We start from the raw sequence: 10,848 nt of genomic DNA on the forward strand, positions 1-10,848 counted from the left end.
TTATTACGAAAAATAATGTAGCACTACAAATGCATATTAAAATATAACATCTTGTAGTGGAACCTTATAAATGCGTAATAAAGTAGGACATCACATACGAACATACACAACACATAACATAAATGTTGCCCTGTTACCCTATTGGATAACCATTTCCGATGTCAGGATGACGAGGTTTCATAAATGTTGTTGGTCCATCAGTCAATCCTGTAATCGTATTTTGTCTGGCAGTTTGCCTTTCGTTCGCAGCATTAGTTGCTTTCATAGTTCGAGTTTTGTCTAGGAATTTCGAATCCTAAGGGGGCATCCCGATGCTGGTTTCATCACTGAGTTCTATAACTTGAAGTCTGTGCCAGGGAAAGGTTTACATCTCTAGCACTTAATCACGACCCGAAATAGCCTGAATGTCGGCAATCGAAATAGGATTGCGGGCCTCTATTCTGCCAGAGCCCTGTTAATGTGCATTATTACTAGGGGAATATTCACAAGTTAAAATAGCACATTTAACACAAAAATAAAAGTTGTAATAAGTTCCTGCAGGTAAATATTCACTGTGCAACTACTATAGGACTTTCGGCGGAATCCATAGAAGAATTCTTGCATGATCTCCTAAAAGAATTTTCGGTGAAGCTCTTAGATAAATTACCGATGAAATTTATATGCGAATGCTCGGTTGAACTCTTGAATTTGTGGAGAAACTACTAGAGGAATATCCAGTAGTAATCCTAATAGGATTCCCGATTAAGCTCTTGTGGAATTTCGCTTTGGGACTTCTGGAGCAATTCCCAGTTAAACTTCTAGAACAACTCTTTTTTGCAAAAAGGAATTCCTAGTAAGCCATTCCCTGAGTAACTTCTACAGGAATTCTCCGTGAAACTACTAGGAGAGTTCCCAGTGTAACTTTTGTTGATATTTCTGGTGGAACTCTTAGAGTACTTTTTGGAAGAACTTCTAGAAGAATCCGTTGAAGCAATCTACAGAAATTAGTGGTGGATCTCCTGGAGGAATTCTCAGTGAAACTTTTAGAACAATTCCCTGTGCAATTTATAGAGTAATTGAGCTTATACAGGAGTTTTTGGTAGATCTCTTGCGAGAATTCTCGATATAACTTTTAGAGCCATTTTCGGTGGACTCTTGAAATAAATCCCGATGCAACTCCTGCGGGAATTCGCGTTGGAATTTCTGGAAGAATTCCTGGTGAAAATTTGTGCCTGAATTTTGATCAATGCTCCCAAAAGATTTTTTGGTGCCATTTCCAAGAGGAATTCTCGGTAGCGAAACTTCGTGAATTTCTGGCGAAACTTCAGTTAATTCAGAGATTTTTTTTAAACAAATAACACAGTAAGTTATGATTTTACTATGAAACTTTGCTTAGGTTGCTCAAACAAAACTGTAGAAAAAACTTTTACACATCTGTAAAATCGCTTTTCCGCTAATAGCTCAGTCAATTTTGACCCAATTGTCTCAATTTTATGTGCTCGGTGAGATACATACATTACTAAGCCGTGTACAAACATTCAAATAAATTAGTTTTCAAATTTCAATTAACTAAGTTATAGTAGAAAAGAGGCCAAAATAGCAGCCACTGCCTAAGTGTTTCGACACCCTATGACTCATAAAGAATGTAACTTGCTTCACTATCGCATCATAGAAAAAATGATAACATAAAAGACTACCATGATTAAATGCCTCCGGCTCTGACCTTCTCGTTGAATCATTTCTGGCTTTCTAGTGCTATTAACGGCAACGCGTACACAAACCGCAAAGGAATGGAACTCAAATCTGAACAAGAACATCAATTTGATTTGCCTTCAATCTCATAATGTAATGATTCATTCCTCCTCTTGTCCGTCTCTCTTCCCTCCCCACAGAACTCGGCGATGCGGAGATGGAGCGACGCTTCGACGATCCCAGCAATGACGTGGACTTTGTCCCGTCCAGCAGAGCCAGCGGCAGCAGTACAAACAGCGAAGGTCGACATTCGCTATCGGCCCGAAAACAGACTCGCCAGACCGAGTCGCAAATTTTGGCCGAAAGTGAGGAAAGTGGGTTCATCGGCCGAGCCACGGCCACCCAATCCGTGACCAAGATCGATTTGGGGCTCAACTCCCAGCTGACGGGGACACGCGGGACGACCATTACGGTGGTCTTCGAAGTAACCAACTTCCGTCAGACGCCGGTTTTCTACTACTTCCGAGTGACGGACGAACTGGGATTCCTGCGGTCGCTTTATCCGGGATCGTAAGTTGCGATTAGGTCGTTGAATAAATTCAGAGTATTATCTTTTTGCAATTCTAGGGCAACGATCGGACCACTTCAAACGATAAACGTCGCGGTTTCGCTGATCATCGGTTTGAACGTGGAGATCGGAACGCGAGATAAGATCACCTTCAGCACTGAAGGTCCGGATCGCATATCGCACGCAGCTTGGGTCACGGTTACGGAAGCGGCCGGAATTCCGGATGCCTATCTGCCGTCGGTATGGTATACGTACACCAGTCGATGCGAGGGTCGGAACGACCCAGGGCGCTGTGCCGGAGCTTTCTGGACCGTGGACGTGACGGCGAGAGACTACGAGACAGGGCTGCTGAAAATCGGATCCAATCCACCGGGATTGATCTACCGGACTCCGTTCACGGCGGGTACGAAGGACGAAGTGAAGGGAACGTACACGGCGTCCTGCTGTCAACCGATGGTCACCATTTCGGCGTATGATGTCACACGGAATGTGAGAACCATCAACCTGGACGTCAGGGATATCTGGCTGAACGAAGCTGGCATCGCAGCGGTTGTGTTGGGAGTTCTCCTGTTGATTGCGTTGATCATTCTGCTGGTGCTGCTCTGTCGGTACTGCATCAGGAAGCGTCGCTCCAAGGAGTTGCCGATTTACCGGGGGGAAGTGAGAGAAAGACGGTAGATGATTTTTGTCTTCAGGGATTGTTTTTTTTTTTGCAGAGCAAGTATGACCTCATGACGATGCCATTTCGAATGATAGATTTTTAAAGTTTTTCTTTTCTCGATTTGTGTTAATTTTAAACGACGTAGGTACCGACCTAGGTCGAGAACAAAATTAAACAGTATTTGTATAACAATAGACTATAAGGAAGCCGAGTATACCAAATGTAGGTTGTAAATAACATTTTTCTATGTTTAACTTTTAAAGCATAATGTAAAAATTATTTGAATGTGTTGTGTGTTGAAAGAAATCCTATCATCTGCTAAAACATTACTGAAATTGCAAAGTTAAGCCAATACTTTTAACTTCGATTGTATATCTCGAACTATTGTTGAAATATTATTTTGAGGGCCACTCCAAACATCCATCAACATTATGAAGCTTTTTCATATGAGTAGTTTTAGTTTTTTTATTGACCATTCTCCAGAATGAATTGCTTCAAAAAATCCTGGTACATTTTCTAAATTTTTCCGGGATTCCATTAAATAACATCGTATGGAGAGATGTTTAGTCATACCCCTCCCCAAGTACCAGGAATTTGAGGTATGAACAAAAGCTTAACTAATAACTAACTTTCTTCTTTTTTGGCATAACGTCCCAACTGGGACAAAGCTGTTCTATAGGCACTTTCACAGTTATTAACAGAGAGCTTCCTCTGTCAAAGATCATTTTGCATGTGTATATCGTGTGACAGTCACAGATACTTTATGCCCAAGGAAATTAAAGAAATTTCCTTTACGAAAAGTTCTTGGGACGACCGTCCCGTCACCGTGCTAAGGTTCGTAACCTTGTTGTTTACGATTCGAACTTAGAGAACATATCATGAACTTTCAGGCTTAGAAGAAACTTTGCCAGCTTTTCATGGGTAGTTTGGTTTAATTCAAAACATGGAGTTCACTTGGGGGTTGACTTGATGACGGCATCCCTCCAGGAGATGCTTCAGGGATACCACAGGAATTCCATCTGGGATTCCTCCAAGAAATCCTTCGCAGTTTCTCCACGAATTCGTTTTAGGACTCCTCTAGAAGTTTTATGTGGCATTCCCAGCGAATTGATAATGATTTACTATGGTTCTTCCAGGACTCGGAAATTTCTTGCCAGGATTCTTCCTGGAAGTACTCCCGAGATTCTTCCAGAGATTTTTTTCTGGGATTTCTTTAAGAATATCTTCTGAGATTCCTATATTTCTTCATCCTCCAGGAATTTCATCCTAGATTCTCCTAAAAGTTTCTTTTGGAATGTCTTTTTTGACTTCCAGAAGGTATTCCTTCTGGAAAGCAATTGGGTAAAGCAATTTACCCGAGATTTTTTTTTCGGGTTTAATACAGGAGTTCTCTCGGGGATTGCTTCAGGAATTCGTTCCGAGATTCCTGCCTAAACTACTTCAAAATTCTGTCAAGGATTCCTTTCAGGAGTTCTATGCAAAATTCTTCCCAGAGTTCCTTCTGTTTTTTTTTTGTAATTATTTATAAGATCCTTCCAGGATTCCTCCAATAACCTTTTCCGGGATTCCTCCAGGAGCTTTTTTGGGAGCTCTATCAGGCATTAATCCGGTATTTTTTTTCTGGGCTTTTGGCAGGAATTGCTTCTGGAATTTCTTCAGAAACTCCTCCGTGAATTTCTTTGGAAACTTCTTTCGTGATTCCGTTTAGAATTCTTTCTGAGATTCCTCTTGAAACTTATTCCGGGAAGTGTTCCTGTTTTTTTCAGAAACTACTTCCAGGATTTCTTCAAGAACTCTTTCCAATATTCCATCTAGAAACTCTTTTCTGATTTCCTTCAAGAGTTCCGTATTGAGTTCCTCTGAAAGTTCATTCTCGAATTCATTCAGATGTTTCTAATGGAAATCCTTCAGGAGTTTATTAGGGTGTTTTTGAGAAATTCTTCCTACTGTTTTGGTTTATAGAATTCCTGGTGAATTTCCTAAAGAATTTCTTTGAGAAAATTCAAGCATAATTTTTCAAATCGACGTATCTAACTTTTTTACTGATCTGAGAAAATTCATGGTCAATGTTGACGATCATTTCACTAAAACAGTTTTTTATAAAAAGGCTTTTCATAAGTTTTTTCGTGCTTTACATCACCAGGGTTATAGCACGCACTAGGTAAGAAACAAAACCTACTCATTCCATATCATTTTTACAATGAATTTTGACAAAAATACACATACACCGGGTTGGTTAGAGATACGTCATGTCAGATACGTCGCTTTTGTATGGTACCAGTTTGGTGTATCTGTTACTTTAGATTTTGGCTAGATACGTCATTTGGTTTTCTCATATATCAAAACGGTGTATCTATCAGTAAAGTTTTAAACATCAAAATAGTTAGACACGTCGTTTCGAAAAATATGCTTAGTTAAACAAATTAAGCAATAAATCATCAACATTGATGTGGATTCTTTAATTTGCTTTATGAATCATGCATGCAGCTGAAAACCCGGATTTGTTTACATTTGCGAGTTACGTCGGATTGAAAAGTTATGCTTGAAATACTCTGGCAAGTTTGTTCTGGTTTTCCTCAGAAGCTATTAGGATGGATTTTTGATGATATATCTGGAGCATTCACGGAAGTCCATGAGAAATCCCTTGAATGCCCAGAAGGAATCTCAGAAGGAAACCTGGGACGACCTCAGAGGGAACTTCAGAAAGAACCGTAAAAAGAATTTCAGATATAGCTCCCTGAGGAACCACAAGAGGAAATCCTAGACGAATCCTAAAAAAAAGTATGGAAAGAATTGCTGGAAGAATATCATTCTCATTTTCATTTTCATTTTGCAGCATTTGGTGGGGCAATGAGAGCGCAAGTCAGTCCAAAGCCGATGATAAGGAGGGGTAATGGCTGAATAGTCTTTGCTGACCACATAAACGCCATAGGATAGGAAAAGGGTATTTTGGTGTGGGATTAGGGTGTTGGTACAGACTTGACAATATCAATGCTATTCAGATGCAAAATAAATTTTAAGGCTCAATAGTGAATCGCATACCTTCCAAAACCAAAAAACAATAATCCACAAAATACCAAGCAAGTCAAAGAAAGAAAAAGCGTCCGATTGTTTATTTTGTCAATTATAACAAACGGAAACTTCTACCCTCTCCGACTCGCCAGTCACCCCGGAAAAAATGTCCCTTCAGTTCTGGAAAATATATTATCCCCAATCAAGCCTTTAATCGAATTGTCCGCGTGGTCTTGTAGTACCCCTGCTAGGTAAGAACCAGTCATTGCCATACATATTAAATGCTAGACATGACCCCACGGATAGCATTTGCATATGTAAAAGCTTTGCTGATGTGACTTTCCTATTAGGCAATTCTCTCATCACATGTTTGTCTTCAAAACCTTGTCGAGCTTAGAAAATTGGAGTTAATAAACAATACATTACAAGGTTCGAATTCCCATAGAATGAGATCATTCATTCGCACTACAACACCATAGGAGATAATACCACATTGGCTGACTCAGGGATGGCAAAAATACTTTTTTCTCTTTTCCGTTCATCGATACTGGCAGTAAAATAAAAACAGAACAACGGCAGCACCAATACCATCAGACGCCGCGCCGACGGCAGTCAAGCAGACGCTTGATGGTTTTCGCATCCCCACGAAAACATTTATGAGCAGTCATGCTGAGGCGGGTGATTGCGAAAAATGTCAAATATTTTCAATTGCTAATAACTCACTTGTTTTAATAAATAATTTAAATCGATTTGCACAAATAGCTAGAGCACACTCCTAGCTTTGTGATGCATGTAAAGAAGTTTGTCTGGAAGCGGTTTGAAACGCAGAAAAATGCGAAAACGGGAGAGACAGAAATTTTTGTCGTCGTTGTGCTCGAGTACTGGCGCTCTCGCGCTTGGAAACCGTTTCGAGGAAGAAGGCTGCAGGAAAAAAAATGTTATGACATTTATTTTTCGAACAGTTTGAGTTTGGCTGGGCCTATGATGTTCGTGTGGAAAAATGTCAAATGTACAGCCGGTAACCGTTTTTTCCAGTACATTTCTCATCCCTGGGCTGACTACAGTACAAATGCGAAAAATCTCCCTTTTCCCCCTATCCGCAACCCGGGGACGCGCCCTGTTGGATTTCGAAAGCCTCGGAGAATATTACAAACCTTCAATGGCATTCCCATACACTAACCCACATTGCCCATTCAGGGGTCTGACTGGGCCTATTACCCTCCCTCAGTTTGTAATATTCTCACCAACTTGGAATTATATTTTCCCGGCACATGAATGACTTCGACAAATGTTCGATATACTATGCAGCATTGTGATCAGTATAACAATATCAGATGACTTGAAGGTCTGATTTTTACAGAATTGTTTGCCATTGATTATACATTCAGCTATTCTAATCATTACTGCAAAGCACATCGACTACATGCCTGAAATCAAAGCTTCCTGGAAGATACAATCCAAGCCCAGGGGAAAGAATTGCTGGAAGAATATCAGGAAAAAAATGCTAGGGTAATCTTGGAAGGAGTAATCCTAGAAGGATCTCAGCAAAGAATCTCTCAATGAATCCAATTAGTACTTCCTGAAGGAATCCTGGTAAGAGCTCTTGATGAAAGCCCAGAAGAAACTCCTGGAAGAACACCAGAAGGAACTTCTGAAGGAATCCTAAATAAACCAAAGAGACGAACCAGCCAAGGGCTGAAAGTCTCTTTAATAAAGACAAATCAATCTAAATAAACCCCGGAAGAATCCCAAAAGGACCTCCTGGAAGGGTGCCATCGTACCGTCAAATGGGCTGTTTTTGGTTTCGTTTATCGTGGGGCAGAGAAGAAGATAGCCGATATCATAGATGCTATTCCCAAGGCATTCGAGCTAATTTTCAATTTCAAGATTTTCTGGACCCTCAGTATTGTCCTGCGGAGTATACGTTCGCTTTTAAAAGAATACATTTACGTGATCTTCTACAGATTTTTTCAGAAAGCTTCTAAATAACACCTACATGAATTTCTTTAAACAATCATGCTTTAGCTCCAGAAATATTTCCGTAGAATACAGCATATTAATCTGTCAAAATGTTTTAACTTACAAATTGCAATTTCCTTGACCTTATAGGTATATGGTACAACCAATATAGGTTATCGTTATGAATAAATAAAACAATTACAAAAAAAATGAAAATAGTTTTCTGATAGACGTTTGGAATGTTGTTGATCTATTCTTTTTTATCACTGTGGTTATATGTTATACGGTTATCCTAAGTTTATGAACAATTTAATTAAAAGTCCAATAAACAAAAAAAAAACAAGTTTTCCGAAGCAACAGGCTTCATCACCCACCGACCGAGACCTACCTGTTGTTTCCGACTCGCGGCTCACTTCCAGCAGCGGCGGTGGAGTAGGTTCCTTGGGTGGCGGTGGCGGCGGGGCCGCCGGAAGCAGTAACGCATGATGGGCAAAATCATCCAACGTCAGCCCGGTCACCTGCATACTGAGCAGCGGATTCTTCACCGGAGCGGCTGCGGCTCGTGACGACGTGTCACTTTTATTGGTAGCACCACTTCCACCCCCCGCCGTCGACGACGACGGCGGTAGCGGCGAAGGTGTCGCCCCCTCACCGCTAGCAGACATCATCGCGCTGCTGCACACTCTACTACAGGTTCACTTTCTCCGATACTACCGTGGGCTGCAGAATCTTCACGTAGAACCTGTTTTGACGATATGTACTTCTGAAATCGGGGTCAATAGGACACTTTTCCCCCAGAAGGCTTCGATTCTATCGGGTTGTTTTTCGTGCCAATTTGCACAACGAGACCACTTTCCACAAATGTAAACACAGTGAACACGTTCAACAAAATGCTCAAAATTTCGAGGGACACTCACTCGGAACACGCACTTTAAACGACGGAAAACGAAAGAAACTTAGGAATTCCGTGAAATTACGGAACGACCGGAACAATTTATGATCCAACGATGATGGCAAAACGATTTATTTTTGCACGTACGGCGAACAGTTCGCGAGAATTTCGCAGTTTTGGAACGGTCGGTCGGGACGAACACGAAACGTCTGGCGCAAAGTATATAAATATGTACCAAGGTAAGAGATTCCCGTAAATGTCAAAAATGAGACTCACCAACACATCTGCGTTAGTTATGAAAAGTTGGTGTTTTTACACTAAAATGTCATTATTTCAGCAAAGTTTGTGAAGTTTTGTTAGTTTGGATGTTTCTAAATGCTGAAAAAATATGTTTAGAATCAATTTAAAAAAATTTGTTACCGATTTTCAAATGGCGATATTTTCTGTTTTATTGCATGGAGATCACATTTAATCCAGTCAGATGCAATTAAATAATAGCTTCTAAGATGGGAGTGCTTAATTTCTTAAGAAAGTTAGCTAAATAGTGATGTGCCCATACAAATCAGCGCAAACTTCATAACTATTTTTTGCTTTTTTCCTTTTCTCACTAATCCGAGAATATTAGCGGGAATCTCTTACCTTGGTATTTAGATACTTTGCGTCTGGCGAAGCAGCAGACAGACAGAAGGGAAGAAATGTCAAGCACGCTAAAATAATTCTGCACATCGTAAACATGCACCGTGCAGCCCCGTTGATTTGACCGAGGATTTCCCCTTGGGGCAAGACACTGTGCTGGAGAGTACATTTTCTTTCACAGAGTTGCTCAGAATTTCTCCGGATTGCTCCCGTTTTTGCTTGGGTGTTGCCTGATATGCCGCAAAATCAAAACAATATTGCCCGATATCTCGCTTCTTGCAATTTTAGGGGTGTTTTTCGACAAATTTCGTCGATCATTGGTGAAAAGAGTTACTCAGAATTTCTCAGAGTTACTCTCGTTTGCACAGTGTCTTGCCCCTAGGATTTCCCGCATAAAAAAAATATTGTCAGATTTCTTGAAACGTACACTCAGAAATAAAAGTATACACGGAATTACTATTATTTATGCATTTTGTATCCGCATCTCTCTCACTCTTTTTCTGTTTTCATGCTATCTGGTGCTTCGCCTGGGTTGAAGAAACACCTAGGGGCAGGACACTGTGCAAACGAGAGTAACTCTGAGAAATTCTGAGTAACTCTTTTCATCAATGATCGACGAAATTTGTCGAAAAACACCCCTAAAACTGCAAGAAGCGAGATATTGGGCACCCAGCACGGAGGAAGTTAGGCGTTCGACACTGTTAGGCATTGGTTAGACATGTTGATCATCGAAAATTTTTGGAGAGCATAAATCATAACCCCGAATTTATGCTGAATGTTGGAGTTTTTCGCGCATCGTTGACAGTTGAGCAAATGGCGGTGAAAAAAAACTTTGTTCGCGTTCGTCGGTCGAGAAATAGAAATAAAATTGCTCGTCTCAATTAGTTAAACCCGTAGGAACCATATCCGTCGTTCCGTTGTCCAACCCGTCAGTTAATCGTCGCTGCTCCTGGCCACTAAGTCCGTTTCGTTCGCGTCGTACCGTCGCCGGAACCAGTCATCTCCAAAACAGTGACCTCTTCCGTTAAGTTTGACTCCATCGTGTCGGTGAGTTACTTTATTTTAAATTTGATTTATTTTTCATTTACATAATTTCAATTTAATTTTAATTTGATTGATTGATTTATTTTTAATTTAATTTTAATTTAATTTTAATTTAATTTTAATTTAATTTTAATTTAATTTTAATTTAATTTTAATTTAATTTTAATTTAATTTTAATTTAATTTTAATTTAATTTTAATTTAATTTTAATTTAATTTTAATTTAATTTTAATTTAATTTTAATTTAATTTTAATTTAATTTTAATTTAATTTTAATTTAATTTTAATTTAATTTTAATTTAATTTTAATTTAATTTTAATTTAATTTTAATTTAATTTTAATTTAATTTTAATTTAATTTTAATTTAATTTTAATTTAATTTTAATTTAATTTTAATTTAATTT

General features: G+C 39.4%; 2 protein-coding genes across 3 annotated transcripts in view; one reads left to right on the top strand and one right to left on the bottom strand.

Moving 5' to 3' along the window:
• The window catches only part of LOC109412872 (serine-rich adhesin for platelets), a 101,247-nt gene extending 98,068 nt beyond the window's left edge, over positions 1 to 3,179 (top strand). The window contains exons 7-8 of the mRNA XM_029864510.2: positions 1,872 to 2,241; positions 2,299 to 3,179. Coding sequence (XP_029720370.2) covers positions 1,872 to 2,241; positions 2,299 to 2,917 — 989 coding nt within the window. The 3' untranslated portion in view covers positions 2,918 to 3,179. The remainder of the gene's footprint in view (positions 1 to 1,871; positions 2,242 to 2,298) is intronic.
• Positions 1 to 8,972, bottom strand: part of LOC109405198 (mucin-5AC) — a 173,124-nt gene extending 164,152 nt beyond the window's left edge. For both annotated transcript variants that reach the window (XM_029864509.2, XM_029864508.2), the window contains exon 1: positions 8,260 to 8,972. In XM_029864509.2, the coding sequence (XP_029720369.2) occupies positions 8,260 to 8,539 (280 nt within the window). In that variant the 5' untranslated portion in view covers positions 8,540 to 8,972. The remainder of the gene's footprint in view (positions 1 to 8,259) is intronic.
• Positions 8,973 to 10,848: the final 1,876 nt, after the last annotated feature.

The sequence above is a fragment of the Aedes albopictus genome, chromosome 1, assembly GCF_035046485.1.
Source record: "Aedes albopictus strain Foshan chromosome 1, AalbF5, whole genome shotgun sequence".
Lineage (NCBI taxonomy): Eukaryota > Metazoa > Arthropoda > Insecta > Diptera > Culicidae > Aedes > Aedes albopictus.